The sequence below is a fragment of the Python bivittatus genome, unplaced genomic scaffold, assembly GCF_059951505.1.
Source record: "Python bivittatus isolate LINGU-HERP-01145 unplaced genomic scaffold, Pbiv_v1 ctg000580_np1212, whole genome shotgun sequence".
In the NCBI taxonomy this organism is placed as follows: Eukaryota; Metazoa; Chordata; class Lepidosauria; order Squamata; family Pythonidae; genus Python; species Python bivittatus.
In genome coordinates, this window is record NW_028277087.1 from 3209422 (window position 1) to 3226446 (window position 17025).

At 45.5% G+C, this 17025-nt stretch overlaps 1 protein-coding gene across 1 annotated transcript in view; it reads right to left on the reverse strand.

Moving 5' to 3' along the window:
• Nucleotides 1-17025, reverse strand: part of LOC112542239 (interleukin-6 receptor subunit beta-like) — a 37754-nt gene that overhangs the window by 7838 nt on the left and 12891 nt on the right. The window contains exons 2-9 of the mRNA XM_088149891.1: nt 11406-11529; nt 9122-9303; nt 6380-6531; nt 5370-5550; nt 4379-4461; nt 2573-2792; nt 1520-1705; nt 333-434 (exon numbers count right to left, since the gene is read on the reverse strand). Of these exons, the coding sequence (XP_088006017.1) occupies nt 333-434; nt 1520-1705; nt 2573-2792; nt 4379-4461; nt 5370-5550; nt 6380-6531; nt 9122-9303; nt 11406-11529 (1230 nt within the window). The remainder of the gene's footprint in view (nt 1-332; nt 435-1519; nt 1706-2572; nt 2793-4378; nt 4462-5369; nt 5551-6379; nt 6532-9121; nt 9304-11405; nt 11530-17025) is intronic.

Here is a 17025-nt window from a genome sequence, read left to right on the forward strand (position 1 = left end):
TTATAGTAAGAGACACCAAAGGGTCTGTGAAGTCCTTGAGGTTCTCTGAGCTTGGTTGTTTTCTTACAGATGTTTCATTACCCAGATAGGTCACATCTTCAGCCAAGCTCAGAGAACCTCAAGGACTCCACAGTCCAACCTTGAGCTACAGATATTCTCTTCTATTGCTCCAAAGGCTCTTTCTTTAAACATGTACATCTCCATAATTTGAGGTCACCCCAAGCCTACTGATGCCTCCTTTTTGTGTAGGGGTGGGGCACTTTCTGATCAAATAATAATCAGCCCCCCACCCCAGGAATATCAGCCCCAGAAGGTCCTGGAGTTTCACTTACCAATTTGCTTGGAGTAAGCACGAGAAGAACCAAAGGCCCCAAGACTTCCATCTAAGAGTCCAAAGATCTTCAGAGCATAGAGATTCCCTGGCTTTATGGTTTCTACAGGGGGAGGAGGAGGAAGTGAGCAATTACAGTGGCATTTGTGCCCAGGGCTTTGGTTTTCCATCGCCACATCTCTTTTGCCTTTGATCTGGCAGGTAACCTTTCTGCCTGGGGCCTCCAGAAAATTTCCCTTCAGTTGAGCCCCCCTGTTCTTGCAAAGCTGGTTTTCACAATCACAAGGCAGAATTCCTTATAGAAGGGCTTCCCAGGTGCCCCCGAAATGTGGCCCTGGCCCTGGGACAAAGATTGATCCTATAATGGATGAAGGGGCCAAGCCTGGTGCTGGACGGAGGGTGGCATTACGAGTGTGATTCACCTTATTGGTATGCCTGACTGACAAAGTCAGAACAGCAACTCATGCAGAGGATTGATTATGTGCCATGCAGAGGACCAACAGTAATTTCCTGACTGTTTTGGAAAGACTTGGTGCAAAACCCTGAGGGTTGCTGTTGCTGGAAGTCCAGGGGTGGGGTCCACTTCAGGCTTCCAACCCAGGCAAGGGAGCTGCCCAAAAATGCATTAATACTTCCTCTTAATGAGTGAGAGCACCTCATGTTGAACCCGGGCTCTGTGAAGAGGGTCACCATCTTAGGAACCGCTCTGTGCAAGCTGTTGCAGCTACAGCACCCAGGCAACTGCTTTTTCTCGCCAGAGGCCACTTGCAAATAGTTGATAGAGCCAAAAACATGTAGGATCACTCCTTACTCATTTCTTCTACCCGTTCCTTCTCTCTCTCTGGCTCTCTCTGTTCTCTTATTCTTTTTCCACCCTCTTTTTTCTCTTTCTCTTCTGTCTTTCTTTGTGGCAGTTCTTTCTCTCTGATATTTCCCCAACTCCTCCTTTCTCTTTGACATCCTCTTTTCTCTTATTCTCATTCCACTCTCTCCTTCCTTCCTTCCTTCCTTCCTTCCTTCCTTCCTTCCTTCCTTCCTTCCTTCCTTCCTTCCTTCCCAGTCCCTTCTCCCCTCCCTCCCTCCCTCCCTCTCTTTTTGAGTTGCTTCTTGCTTTAACAACTTTTTCCCCCTCTCTCTCTTTCTGCCTGTTCCCTCCATCTCCCGTTACCAACCGCAGCCGCTACTCACCAGTAATGACTGCCTGGTTGACATTCTCTGGCTGATACTGCCAGTGTGAGTCACCCCCTTCCTTCATGGGCAGCTTATTCCACTCCAGAATGAAGTCCATTTTTGGGGTGCTGGGAAGGGGCCACTGCAGGAGGAGGGCATGGTCTCCTGCCGGAGATGCAAGGAGGGGCAGAGTGGAGGGCGGGGCTAGAGACAAAAAAAGGAGGCAATAGAGCAGTATTTCTCAACCTCAGACACTTTAAGATGGGTGGACTTCAACTCCCAGAATTCCCCAGCCAGCATGGCTGGCTGGGGAATTCTGGGAGTTGAAGTCCACTCATCTTAAAGTGGCCAGAGTTGAGAAACACTGCAATAGAGGGTCCATCTGCTCTCTGAAACAGCAAGGGGGAAAGGTCAGTTGTGGAGGGCTGAGAAATGCAGACAAAATCCATGCTGCTGGTACGGATGGCTCAGCCAGGGGTGTCCATAATGCACATCACAGCATTGATTGCACAGGCATGGCTGCCATCTTGACTTTTTGGATTCTTCCTCCCCCCTACCACTACTGCCATTACTGGGGAGGGAGGGCCAGCTGGGCCAATCTTTTCTCCTCTGTGGCCTTTCCCATTTCTATATAGATAGTGAACAATTTCAGTTTGGAATATAGGCCCGAAAGAAATATATCGCCTAAATAACTCCCCTCTCCCTGCTAACTCTAGGTTTTGAATGGACCCAAACTTTATCTATTTTTTTTCTGGAAAAAATGGGTGGGGGGAGGCTTTCTTTTAATGGATGCCAGGAGTTCCTTAGCTGTTCTCAGGGTGAAAGAATTGGTGAGGAACTGTGAAAGTAACCTTTAATGAATATTCGGTCTAATTTTAATGTCACCTTCTGGTCCTCCTTTGTGTCTTTTGTCGATCGAGGACGGAACAAGGCAGACCATCACAATGTCCCTTCTCTGCTCTCCAAAGATTGTTTGCAGAAACATCTTTTCCCTCGTCAATTTTTGCCCCCCCCCCAAAACGGGCCAAAACTTTTAGGTGAGGTTCTTTCAACTACCCTTGGACATCTCACCTTCTGGGTTACGGAGTGCTGGGATCACAAGCTTGGATGGAGGAGAGACGCCCACAGTGTTTTTGGCGGTGAGAAAGAAGATGAATTCTTCTCTGGCTGGGAGGAGCAGGCTACACTGCAGGTTGTGTGTGATGTACCTGGGCACCACTGGCTCGCCTTTTCTCTGTGAGTGGAGGCTGTACCCCAAAATCTCACCATTTGCTTCCTTCGGCTTCAAGGGCTACAGGACAAATGAAAAGATGAGGCTTGGGATGATCTTCCAGGGGGAGAAGACTATGAATGAAAAGGGGATTGTTCTCAGGCAATGCATTGCATACCACCCAAATGTCCACCACTAAGGAATCCTGTGTAAGAAGAAGAAACACATTTGTGCATGTCCTACATACTTCAGTTGGATCAAGGGTTACACCAGTACAGTGTTTCTCAACCTTGGCCACTTGAAGATGCGTGGACTTCAACTCCCAGGATTGAAGTCCACACATCTTCAGGTGGCCAAGGTTGAGAAACACTGGCTCAGAGGATGACCTCCAGGTCTGCAGGGACCCTGAGAAGCACTGAGAAACACAATTCTGGGAGTTGAAGTCCACACATCTTCAAGTGACTGAGGTTGAGAAACACTGCACTAGTATGTCAAGAGCTGCCAAGTCTCAGTGCCCGGGGCTGAGCCTCAGTGCCCGGGGAGGGGGATCCAAAAAGTCAGGATGATTGGCACCGCACAATGAAACAATTTTGGGCCTGTCCCTGCCTCTTAACCCAAGACCCAGAGCGGCCCAGTGGGAAGGTGAGAGGAGAACATGGAGAAGGAAATAAAATGAAATAAGAGAAGAAATTATCTTTATGGTCAGCTAGGATGTTCATGAATATTTATAGACTTTTGAAATTGAATTTTAATTGTTTTATATTTTTTGTCTCGTTTGTTAGCTGTCTTCACCGCTCTGGGGAAGGTTTAGAGAGGGAGGGTATGAGTCGAGCAGACAACAACTACAATTAATCTTGTTGTAAGTTCATAAATAAAAAGTGAAATGCATATGCTGCTAAGATGAAACATGACAAGGGAAGAAGAAAACAGAGATTGAAAATCTCTCAAAAGAAAGTGTGACTAGGAGAAAAATTAACACTCTTGGGATCCTTACAATCCATAGTGAAAACTCGGTGTTGGCATTCACACCACAGGCTTAATCTGGTTACTGAATACATTGAACTCAACATATTGATTCATAAACTACAGGTAGTCCTCACTTAATGACCACAATAGGGACCAGAAAATTGGTTGTTAAGCAGGGTGGTCTTTAAGTGAGTCACCATGTGACCAGACCCAATTTTATGACCATTTTAATGACAGCTGTTAAGCAAATCACCATGGTTGTTAAGTGAATCATGTGGTTGTTAAGCAAATCCAGCTTCCCTAATGGATGTCTTTGCTGGAATTCACTTAATGACCACATGATTCACTTAATGACCATCACAAATAAAGGTCACAAATCATGATCATGTGACTGCAGGGGGTGGTGTGACAGTTTGCAACAGTTGTAAGTGCAAATACAGGTCATAGCGCACTTTTTCTAAGGCTGTTGTAATTTGAAATGTTGTTAAACAAACAGTCATTAAGCAAGGACTACCTGTATCCAAATGGGATCGGTTAGCATAGCATACTAAGCCCCCAACAAGCCCTACCAGCCTAACCAAGGTTAAAACTAATCAAGATGAGCATATTGTGTAAATGCAGTCCCAAGGATTTAACTGATTTATCTGAGGATGCTGGGTGAATCCACAGCCTGTAATGGTGTGGTTGGTTTCTTCTCCTACCTTCCACATCAGGACAACCACTCTCTTTTTGTCAGCACCGGGGCTTCCTAGTTTTCTCCAGAAAGCTGGTCCTCGGGATGGAACTTCAACACCAGCCCCCATTAAAGGTAGAAGGAGAAGGAGAATCAATCAATCGCAAGGTTGCAGAATGAGAGACATCTCTAGGATGTTTTTTAGGGTATGAAGAAAAAAACAAACCAGCCCAGGGTGTGTTCCTAAGAATGCTTCCAGATAGTACAGTTGTGGCTACATCTTCTGATACAGTCAAGCGTGGTACCTTGGCAGAAAACAGCCAGTTTTCTCTGGGTCTCCTAGAGCAGAACCTATCTCCCTCTTTGCCTTCATAAGGTCTTTGTTCCCTGCTGAGACAATATCTCTCTGTACTGTCTAAAAAGAGCAAAGGCTCTAGCCAATCCAGACTCTAGTGGAGCTCTCCAAGGTCCTGATCTCCTCGCCCACCTTTATGGGCATGACTGTTCATCAGGATTGGTGCATTTCTCATGGCTGAGGCCACTGCTATGTGAAACATTCTAGGAAAATCTAAGAGCTTCTTAAGAGTACCCCCAAAATCATTGGAATGGGTGGGGACAACTCATTCAGCACTTTAAGGGAGGAAGGCTTCAGAGGCTTCAAAGAGCAAAATGGTGCCTTAAGCCTTGCAGACTTTTTGGCACTTAATTCTCCCCGACAGGAAAATGAGCCCAAATTTGGGAAAGGGATGAATTCAGAGGACTTTAAGAGCTTAAACCTGTGTTGTAAACCAGCCATTTGGCCTCTTAAATGTCTTGAAATACTTTTACTCTCTCCCCCCCACAAAAAACTGAGCCCACATTTTTGGGGTTGTCCATTTTGGGCCTACTTTGGATTCTCCTGAAGTTCTTGAGGAGTTGTAGAAATAATGAATAAGCTTTTTGTGCACTAAATCCCAGCCTTTTGCAAGACAGCAACATTTAATGCAATTGTATCTACCAAAAACAGCTGAATTCCTTACCTGCAGGCAGGGTTCTTGCAAATTTCTCCAAACTCCAGTCACTCCAAAAGGGACCTCCATCACTTTGGAAAGCAAAGCTGGGCAGATATTTTGCACGTACTTGGACAGAGTAGTTGGTAAAGGGGAATAACCCACAGATGTTTGCAAAAACGGGTACATTCTCCACTGCTGTAAAATTTACCTGTGAGTGTGCAGGCATGTTCAGTGTTTAACCTCATATTCATTTGATATTAAAGTTAGACCTGCCAGTGGAAACTGGCCTACGTGCAGAGTTAAAAAATGCGATCATGCTGAATTCATTTGGGCTCATCATCTCTTTAGCTGCAATGGGAGAGTGTCAAACTCTTTTGTAACAGAACTTAAATCTGTTTTTGAGACTGGAATGCATGTGAAGCAAAGATCCTCCAATATGATATCTAAGTTAGAAAGGACAATGGTCTTGGAAATGACCTTGGGAGACAGGAGGGAGAGCCACAGACTGGACAACGAGTGTGTAAAAAGTCTCAGCCCACAGAAGGAGAGGAGGCGTGGGAAACATTTCAGAGGGGACCCTCCCTAGTTTTCTGGAGAGTAAAAAGAGGGGGGGGGGAGAAATACTTTCAGACTTGCAAGATTGATGCTAGTCCTTCGAGGTAGTACAGACAAGAAGCACAACCAGGAGTATTAGCAAGTTTGAAAGTATTTCTCTCCTCCTCCTCTTTTACTCTCCAAAAAACTCGGGAGAGTCCCTTCTGAGACGCTTCCCACGCCCCTTTTCCTTCTGTGGGCTGAGACACCTTTTGCATGCCCACGGTCCAGTCTGCGGCTCTCCCCCCATCTCCCAAGGTCATTCCCACAGACCATTATACAATGCAGGTTACGTCGCTAGAGAAGATATTTCTTCATTTTATAGCGCTCAGGGCAACATTTGCTGTTTTATATTTTTGTAAGGTTAGATTGCTCCTCCCACAAATTCTTACTGCATTTCCAGCAATATAACCCAGCTGGCACTGAAGAAGCTCTGTGCCTACCTGCATCGAAGACATCTCCACCAAGTCATGGTACTGGATCTCGTACTGGGCTTCGGTTGCGGACATCAGCTCATCCCCAGGCAGGTTCCACTCTAGCTGGAGGCAGCGGCTTTGGTGCGCAATGACATTCAACACTGGTGGGTTCAGCTTCACTAGGATGAGCAATGGGAAGGACCAGATTCTGATATCCGAGGAGCCGTCTTGCCCCCGTTATATCTGCCCACCCCACTTGGTCCGGTAGAAGGGGCATGTTGTGGATCCCACCAGTCAAGGAATTTTGGCTGGTGGAGTCTAGGAAGAGGGCCTTCTCTGTCGTGGCTCCCGCCCCGTGGAACAGGGTGCCACCTGAGGTGTGGGCTGCCCCCACTTTCCTGGCCTTCCGAAAAGGTGTAAAAACATGGCTGTGCCAGATGGGCTGGGGGGGTGATGGGGGCTCGTATTGCTAGAACTGACTGGTGGGATGATCGATACCGCTCCCCCATCATCTTGAACTGTATACTGGCTTTTATAGAATTGTTACTTGTGATTTTAATTGGGGGATATTTATATTTTTATTGTTTTTATTGTCTTGGTTTTTAATTGTAAGCCACCCAGAGTCACCCTCTGGGGGAGATGGGCAGCATATAAATTTATAGATAGATAGATAGATAGATAGATAGATAGATAGATAGATAGATAGATAGGACGCACATGGTGTTATGGGGGAGGACTGAGCTCTTCTATTGCTCAAAACATGGGGCTGTAGTGATTTCACCAATCTTCCTAGCAGGAAGCCCTGCAGATATTTCAAACTATAACTCCCATCATCCTTGTCCTGCTAGCCACAGCGGCTGAAACTGATAAGAGCTGAAGTTTGGAGATGGCACCCATTGGCGGTGCCCATGTTTGAGTGCCAGGTTGGAGGCACTTGGGTTTGTATCAGTATTATTTCACAAGGTTAACGCATGAAAATGAAGCGTTAAGCAGATCCTTGGAATGGTTCCAGGTATAACAGTGTAGGACTATACAAGGTCTACAAACAACACTGTTTCTTCAAGGGCAGGCAGTTTGGGAGGGGAAATTGTTAGAGACAGGGAAGGGGTGGGAAGAAATTGGAGTCAACAGCTGTATGGATTTACGCTTGTAGGTGAAGTGATATCCTGATCTCACCCATTCATTCATTCATTCATTCATTCATTCATTCATTCATTCATTCATTTTTTCTTTTTTGCCTGGCCCACTTGAGAGGTTCTTGATTTGATAAGTAGGTACAGTGAGCATAAACACACCGGATTCAAAGCTCTTTTGCAAAGCTGAAGTCCAAGTAAATGCACACCCCTTTGCACGATGGAATGAATCGTATAGTAAACAAACAGGCCTGATCTGAACAATGCTCTAATTAACCAACACTACTAGACAGCCAGTGTGGTTAGTAGTTGTAGCAGTGAACTGGTCCTGGGGAGACCCTCCCAGTCACGGACACTCCCTGGGAGGCTTTGGGCCGGCCCCTTCCTCTCCACCACCAGGGTGAAGGTGATGGGCCAGAAGTGGGGAGAGCTGGGCTCTAACCCGCCCGCAGCTGCAAATGCTCCAGGGGGGCTCTTGGCCAGCCCCTCCCTCCCAGCCAACCGGCTTCCCAGGATTGTGGCTGCCAGAAAGAACAGGAAGAAAAGCGCTGTGTGGACAGCCTGGAGCATCTGAGTAAAAGGAAGGTTATAAGTCTACTAAATGAATTTAAACTAACCACAACACAAACCAAATTTAGCAAGTTGCGCAAAGGCAGCTGTTAGCTCTTTAACTGACCGGGCTAAATATTTAGTATGTATACAACCACACGCTGCTGTTGCTTCCTCCTCCTCTTCTTCTTTTTCTCCTTCTTCTCCATCTCCTTCCTTCTCCTCCTCCTCTTCCCCTTCTCCTCCTCCTCCTTCCTCCTCCTCCTCCCCTTTTCCTCCTCCTCTTCCTCCTCCTTCCTTTTCCTCCTCCTTCCTCCTCTTCCTCTTCCTTCCCCTCCTCCTCCTCCTCCTTCATAAATGATAGGATTGTTTTCCTCTTTTTATCTTTAATCTGCTATTCTGATACCCTTTTTAACTTCTGGGGAGCTCTTTTTCTTCCTCTCTCGACTTTGGAAAAGGCCAGTTTTCCTTCTGTTTAGATTCAGCTCTTGCTGACTTCAGGGACACAAATGAAAATATCATGTTTTCATTTATTGTAATGGTTGCCTTTTTCCTTCTGTAGAATGGATTCATTGGGCTGATCCTGTTGCCTCACCTTTGAACGTACTAAATGCGTCTTGTTTTTTATCATCCATTATTTGTACCACACAAATGACTCAACGTAACTACATTTAGCGGATTTTTTTTTTAAAAAATCAAAACTAATTAAGACCAGAACATTGGTATTTAATTTCTTTAAAAAATTGAACAACTGTATCCAACTCTGCCTTTTCTTACTCTGAGGCAGCTATTGCTACTCTGGAGCCCTGCAGATCCCTTATTTTAATATTTATGGTTGATTATTTGGATCTTCTGAGGTTGCTGGTAGGAATGTTTTCATTTTATTATGAAGCACCATGAATCCATGTGGATTCAGAGCCATACAATGTAGTAAAGAAATAAGTAAATAAGTAATCAAATATAAAAGGCTGTAACTCCAATCATCCCTAGCCAGCAGGTCGTCCAATATGCTTGAAAGCCCAAGGTTGGCCATGGCTGTTAAATTACTAGGACAAGTCCCAGTTTCTGTCCCTTCCCCTCGGCTTACCGATGCTCATCCCGTGGACGCACTTCTCCGAGGAGTCAGCCCGCAGCTGCCGATTCTGTGCAATCAGCTTGATTTTGTAGAAAGCAAAGAGGTTCTCCACAGGAATCCCGCATGAACGTTCCCCTTGATCAGCCACGCAATGCTTGATAATGCCAAAATCTCCCCGGCAGCGTCCAGCTTCTCTGGAAGAGGAAACTAGCAATGACAGGATCTAAAGGTCCCACTGGTCACTTGGCACCAGGAGCAAGGGAAGAGGCACTAAGCAGGTATTGGGGGTATTAAGCGATGGAGGGAGCCTAGTAAACCCCCAGATGACACTCAATTGTATAGATTTTTATTCAGGATGGATTTATTCCAGGGGGTGGCAATGCAGGGCCCATAGATATGTAGCTGGCTTCAGAAGTCTATCATCACTATCATCATCATCATCATCATCATCATCATCATCATCATCATCATCATCATCTTCAAAGGCTTAAATTTATTCATCTATGTAAATTTTAACCCACTCAATAGCCAAAACTCTCTGGGCGTTTGTAATAAAATGCAGTTAAAATATATATCATCAAATCAAACCCCAAATAAAGATGCCATACAAACAAGGCAGCAGTAATGCTGTTGAAATCCACTAAGTGCCCCAGGTCTTTCAAGGTTTTGCAGTCCTTCCATGAGATCTCATGGTTTTTACATTCCCACAGAAAATTTTGGGAGGAAGGTCACTAAAGTTTCAAGGTTGGTTATCTTCTAAGATTTGGGCCACTTTCAATCTATATATTCATTTTGGGGTGTCCCTGGCCAATAATCCCCCAGATTACTGATGCCTGGTTTATTTCTTCCTGCAATCCCCATTTCTTGATGGTTATTGATGTATTTTCTCACTCTTTCTTTATATGGGCTGTGAATGCTTTAGATTCAACTCTGAAAAGTTACATCAGAGCACATGGAAGAACAAAGGCAACACCTTAAACAAACTGGGGGGCTGGGCGGGGAGAAAAAGGACAATTGTTTGAATGAATCAGTGACAGATTCTGCATACTCATTCACAAACACTCCAAACCCCTTCTTCTGTTTTCCAGTAATGATGCTTAGGGATTTGGGTGACCTTCTACATCCAACAAATGAAGTAAAAGAATGAAAATGAAGCAACCTTCAGCTCACTGAGGCTGAAGAAAACTGCAACCAGATATTCGTTCCATTGTCATCAGGAAAAGAAAGTAAGGTTGTACCCCATACCTGCTGGTGAACAGAACATAGTTTAATTCTATTTATTTTCATAGGCATTGTTTCAGATGGATTGGGGGGAGGCGGGCAGGGGAGAAATTTAATGAATGAATGAATGAATGAATGAATGAATGAATGAATGAATGAATGAATAAATAAATAAATAAATAAATAAATAATCATATGACAGATCCCAATTGGACTCCATTCTATTCAATTTTTCATAGCTTGGTGGACCAACTTGTCCAGACATCTAGCTGAAGAAGACCTAGGGCACTCTTAGATCTGCCTGAAGATCTACAAGGCAGAGGAGACTTCACTTCATATGGCTCATTGGTCCTATTGTCAATTACTTTACTGACAACATTGTTACCCAAAATGTCCCTTCCAGGAACTTAAGCCTCTTCTATCCAGGTCTCAGCCCCGGGATAGCAGCAAAAGCAAATTTAGATATTCTTCCATGACACTATCGCTCAAGGATTTGAAGGATTATCCTGTCTCACCATTCCTGGGACTGTAGAAATGGAAGAGGGCCTCCAGAACAACATATTCAGGAATGGGTGTCCTATGGTCCTCAGAAATTACTGGACCACAGATCTGAGCAACCCATATCATTAGCCTCATCAGTTGGAACCATCAGGGGCTGAGGCTCATCAACACTCAGAGGGTTGGAGAAGGGGCGATTTGAAGCATTTCCTGCCTATGCCTTCCCAAGAGACAGCTGCCAAGTATCTACTGGATGATTTCTGGTGCAAGAGGGCCCACCACCTCTCTTTTCAATTTATTCCACTATTGAACGATTCTTACCATCCAGACCTTTTTCCTCCCTCATATTCAAAAATGGTTCTCCTACTATTGTAGTCATTCCAACATGAATCACTTTTGTATAGTTGGAGGCAAGGTAATGGACCAGAGAAAACTTGTTTAGATGTGATTCTCTAGCATCATTTGTCAGGCACCAGGCTGGAAAAGGCCTTTTGGTTGTCCTTTTTACAAGAAACCACTGTGCTTCCCCGCTAATTCCCACAATAACTTCTGTAATGGAGCCATGAAGGACGCTTACTCTGTGACCTGGAGGGTGTACGTAGTTGGAGAATCCATCTCGGGTAGAAGATCCCAGTAACATGTGATGTTTTTTCCCCAGAAGCTGACACAGGACTTAATCTTCAGGGTTCTTGGAGTCACTCCTTAAGAAGAAACCAGGGCACAAAAACCAGTTATGCTAGCTGAAAGGGTTTTAAGTATACAATAAATGAAGCAGAGAAGTCATCAGCTGTCAGTCACATTAGAAGAAAGAAGAGATACAGTTGGGGATAGTGATTAAAGGCACCAGGAGACCATGAGTTCAACTCTTGCCTTAGACATGAAGCCAGCTGGATGACTTTGTGCCAGCCCTGGGAAGAAAAAGGCGACAGCAAACCGCTTCCAAAAATGATGCCAAGAAATCTGCAGGGACTTGTGCGAAGGGCAGGGCTTGGATCGCATGGCTGTGACCGGCATCGTGAATTTTTTGACCCCCTCTTTGTGGACACTCCTGCCTGTAGAGAATCCATCTCTCAGCCTTTTAAAGCCTTTTAAACCTCCCGAGGGGGTTTATCTGCCCGCTGTATTAAAAAAAAATGAGACACACCACTGAGGCAGGCCTAATTCAGTAGCTTTCTTATCATGCTTGTATGGGGGGAGTTGTAAAATGCCTTTGTGGGTCCTCTTCAACAAGGAGGACCAGGTGGAGTTGCCATAACATTACCAGCGATCCAGACAACCGCCTCAACATCCAATAGAGCCTCACCAATTTCAGTGGAAGTCCTCTTCACTTCTTTTCACCCCAAGTGAGTTTCAAAAGGGACGTCCCAGACAATGGTTTGGGACTTCCAGTTATCATGATTATCCTCATGATCATCCTCTGCCCAGAGTCACTGGGAGTCAGATGATGTACCAATTAAATAATTAAATAAATCACCATCATGGGTATCCTCAGGGGAGGTCAAAACAGTCAAGATGGTGGTATAGCCACGTGATCAAAGCCTTGCCCATACCTTGTGGGTATGGCCACCATCTTGACTTTTTTGATCCCCTTCCCCCATGGACCCCCTGCAGAAATTCCCCTTCTTTGTGGCCTATTAATGTGACGTAAAAATGGGGAGAGATATGCTGGCTTACTCCACCCTTTTCCCTCCCTGCCAAGCTGGTGGCTTCCTGTCAGGCCCAGCCCAAAAACAACAGGGAAACAGTCCAAGTGAGTTCAGTTCCTTTATTGCATACACTGTATAGACAGAATCTTGCCAGACTACGTCTGTAATACTGCAACTAGTGGATATTCCCTGGGAGACTCTAGGGAGTGGCTATTCTAAATCTCTTAAACTTCCAGTGCTCCTGCTCTGGACTGTGTTGTCCCTTGTTTCTCTGCCCTTCCTGGGAGGCGCCCCCTCTTTCCTGAGAACCTTGCTCTCTTCTGCAATCCACCACACTTTCCTTCTCATACAGGGGGCTCGATGCAAATGTTCTCTGTCCCCTAAACAGCTCAGATGCACAGGATCCAAACGGCCCATGCCATCGCTGGCATTAGAAAAAGCCAAGCCAAGAGAAATTGGAAGTTTGCTGAAACCTGGTGTGAGCCACCCATAGACCTCTACTTGAAGCCTTTTCAGATTGCAATGTAGAAATTCCTTTACAGTATAAAAGGGCAGTTGTTTGCTTTGAAAATGCCCAAATAATGGGTGAGGGTGAACCAGTGGCATCTGCAGCAAATCATGGTGATCTCAGTGGATCTCCACGTGAATGCCATGACTATGTTCAGACTTCCTGATGTCTGACACAAATCAGTTGAGTTGCAGTCTTTGTGTGACGACACCATCACACACGCTTTGTCATTCGCCCCACTCAGCTCTTCTAGTGCACTGTTTCTCAACCTTGGCAACGTTAAGATGTGTGGACTTCAACTCCCAGGATTCCCTAGCCAGCATTTGTGGACTTCAACTCCCAGAATTCCCCAACCAGCATTGCCGAGGTTGAAAAACACTGGGTTAATCCAAAGCAATGTTTCTCAGCCTTGGCAACTTTAAGACGTGTGGACTTCAACTCCCAGAATTTCCTAGCCAGCCATGTTGGCTGGGGAATTCTGGGAGTTGAAGTCCACACGTCTTAAAGTGGCCAGGTTTGAGAAACACTGTGCTCCAAGTAGGAGTAAATGCCAAATTTCGGAAGCTGTAGGAGGAATTCCCCAGCCTCCTTGTATCTGCCATCCAGTTGCCCAAGGCAGACTGCTCCTGCACATGGAGGTTCCTCTCTGCTGTCACTGCAGAAATCTGTAGGAGAAGTTTAGTTGCATTAAACCAAGACGCTCCCTCAACCAGCATCTAGGTCCCCCCCGGTTCTCTTTCTAGCCTCTATCCGACCTGGTGGTCACCCCTTCATCTTGTGGCAGGGATTAAACTAACAATGTGCCATGAACTAACTATGCGTGGTTGCCAAAGGAATTTTGCCCCTTCTCTCTTTTTAGGGACTGGGCTGCTGTGCAGAACCGCTCTTTTCACCAACAAACCGCCTTTGCGTCCTGCAGCACGTGATGCAACAGGGACAGTTTCCTTAACTGACTCAGGGGCTGCAATCACGCAACCGTACAAGAAAAATGAAGGCCTTTCCCTGAATGTTTTATCTAGCAATTTTATTTGGTTTAATGTCAGCTGACTAAAAAACTGGGAGCCGGTTTGGTCGAGGGCAGTGTTTCTCAACCTCGGTCACTTTAAGACAGGCGGACTTCAACTCCCAGAATTCCCCAGCCAGCCTTGCTGGCTGGGAAATTCTGGGAGTTGAAGTCCGCCTGTCTTAAAGTAACCGAGGTTGAGAAACACTGGTCCAAAGGCTTATCTAATTAAAAGAAATTTGGGGAGTGCGGGGGAGAGAGCTGCACCCCTGAAGTGGCCCAGTTTATGCTGTGTTTTGGCTTCGGTCTCCCGTTTATTAAACACACACACGTTCATACTACGAATCTTAATCACCTTCCGCCTAAGATTAATCTGATAATTACTATAAAGTGCACACATTTTAAAAAAGAAACAACCAAACCCGTTACCAGAGTGATTAATAATAAATTGCAGAGGAGAGAGGAGAGATTTCCAGTCGCACGTCTACCCTTTGGAGCCGCACCAGAACAGATGGAAAGATTAGGAGCGATGTGCTGGGGGGGGGGGGAGAAGTCAGAACGTTGACGGATGGGCTTGGGGCCCGAAGCAAGGGGTGAAATTAGAAGATTGAAGCCCCCCGCCGAAGCAGCCGCCTCCAAGAGAAGAAGAACCCCTAGAGAAGCGCCGAGGCACTTATTCCAGCGCATATGAGACCTGTACCACATGTTTCCAAACAATTCCATGCTGCGAAGAGCACGCATGGAGCATCACAGGGGGGAAAAGATTGGCGTGACTTCAGGACAACACGAAAGCCATCTCCGCCCGCATGGCTGCATGGAGTGATTACAAGAGGAGGTCCAATTGCTTCCCAAACAGGATGAGAGTGATTGATTTTTGATTAAGGGCCATCAAGTGGGTGTTGATTCTTAGTAATCGCATAGGTAAGATGTTCTCCCCACATAAACTCCTGCTGCGATCGACTTCTTCCGCCAAGCCCGTCGAGTCCAAAAGAGAATCGCTGAGTGGAAATGTGTCAGATGAAAAACTTGGGCTTGAATTTTGGGGGGTGGGGAGAGAGGGAGGGAGAACAGGGTCTGAAATCCCCCAACAACTGGGGCAGGGCATGGGAGTGGTCAACACTTCTTAGGGAGGTGAACTTCAGTCATGAAATAAAGGTAGCCAGATCTGCAAGCTTCACTTCCATCCACATTTTTAGAAACATTCCTGAAAGACTTTCTACTATTTGGGGATGGGGGTGGCAATGCACGTTTGTAAAGCTAAGTTCTTGTTGGAAGCAGACTCAGTGGAATTCTTCTCCACTTGCCTGGTCCAATTCATATAGCCCTACATAGGTTGTAGATCAATGCTATGACCTAAAGATGTGGAAGAGGCAGAAGAAGGAGGAAGAGGAGGTGGAGGAGAATGTGAGCATTCAACTTAGACTTTCAAAAATCCTTGGTCTGGATCTATGAGTCGATCCTGTTTTTTCTCCTACATTCAGATTGCTTCAGTCAGTTCTTCTCATTCTTTCGGTGAAGAAGTTGGAATGCTCCCAACTACATTTAAGCCAGTTCTAAAAAAATTAGACCATTATTGGGGCAGCAGTAGGATGTTCCTCCTCTTCCTCTTCCTCTTCCTCTTCCTCCTTTTCCTCTTCCTCCTCTTCCTCCTCCTTTTATTCTTCCTCTTCTTCCTCTTCTTCTTCCCCTTCTTCCTCCCGCTCTTCCTCTTCCTCTTCCTCCCCCTTCTCCTCCCCCTGTTAGTTTGGATTTTCTTGGGCTTAGCTTCAAGGGGACCCTCTGGTCCACAGAAGCAACTCAATTCTCATGAAGGCAAAGAGGCAATGTAAACCCTTGAGATGCCACTTGGCATAGCTTCAAAACCTTCACCACACATCCAAGAAGCAGAATATTAGTTTGTGGATGCTGTGCTGGGAAGCCTCTTCTGGCCTTTGTAGTAGTTGACCAGAAGTCGTAGAATCTAGAATGGGAAGGTTGGAAGAGATCTTGGAGATCCAATCCAGCCTAGTAGAGATCATCTGCCCAGTGCAGGAGCCCACAACCACAGCATCCCAACAGATGTCCATCTGGCCTTTGTTGAAACACCTCCAGTGAAGGAGAAGCCACCAACTCTCCAGGCATTACCATTAGGACATTTTTTTTCCCATTTGAAATCTACTCCCTTGTAATTTCATCAAGCCCTAGATCGCAACGGTTAGAAGGGATCTGAGAGATCATTTAGTCTCACTTCTGTGCTGCATCCCTGGCAGATGGTTTAATCATCCCCAGCAAAGAATATCCATCGCCACCCAACGCAGCCTCTTCTGCTGCTGAAAGCTTTTTAACATATTAGAGTTGTTGACAAGGTACTTTTCATCGGTCCCCCTTGAATCTTCATCTGCATAACTAACCCTATCCCTCCCTCCCTCCCTCCCTTTTTCCTTCATGGCCTCATTTCTCTGTATTTAAATCCTCCATCAGTCAAGCTGCTCCATGCATCTGATGAAGTGAGTTGCCTCTCATAAAAGCTTCTGCCTTATAATAACATGGGTTCGTCTTAAAAGGGGCTACAGGCTCTTTCTGATTTTAGACTATGTAGACGATATTTACCACCATGTATCTTATCTCAGATAATTATCTTGGCTCACATCTTATCTTAAGCTCTCTATCCCTTTCTGTAATAGAATAGAATAGAAATCTTTATTGTCATTGTACAACTTGTACAACGAAATTAATGCCACCCCAGTGCAGCTTTAAAAATATAAAAACCATAAAACACATAACACACATAAAACACATATAACACAACCTTCACATTCCATATTGCACAACCCCTGATGCTGCATTAATACTGCACTATACGATAGAATTCAGTATAGTTGCAGCTCTAAGATAGAAGCTATTCTTCAGCCTATCGGTCCTTGTTTTCATTATCCTGCACCGTCTGCCAGATGGTCATAGTTCAAAAAAAGTATGTCCCGGGTGGGATGGATCCTTAAGAACGTTTTGAGCCTTCTTAAGGCAGCGGGAACTATAAAGTTCTTCCAAAGAGGGGAGAGGG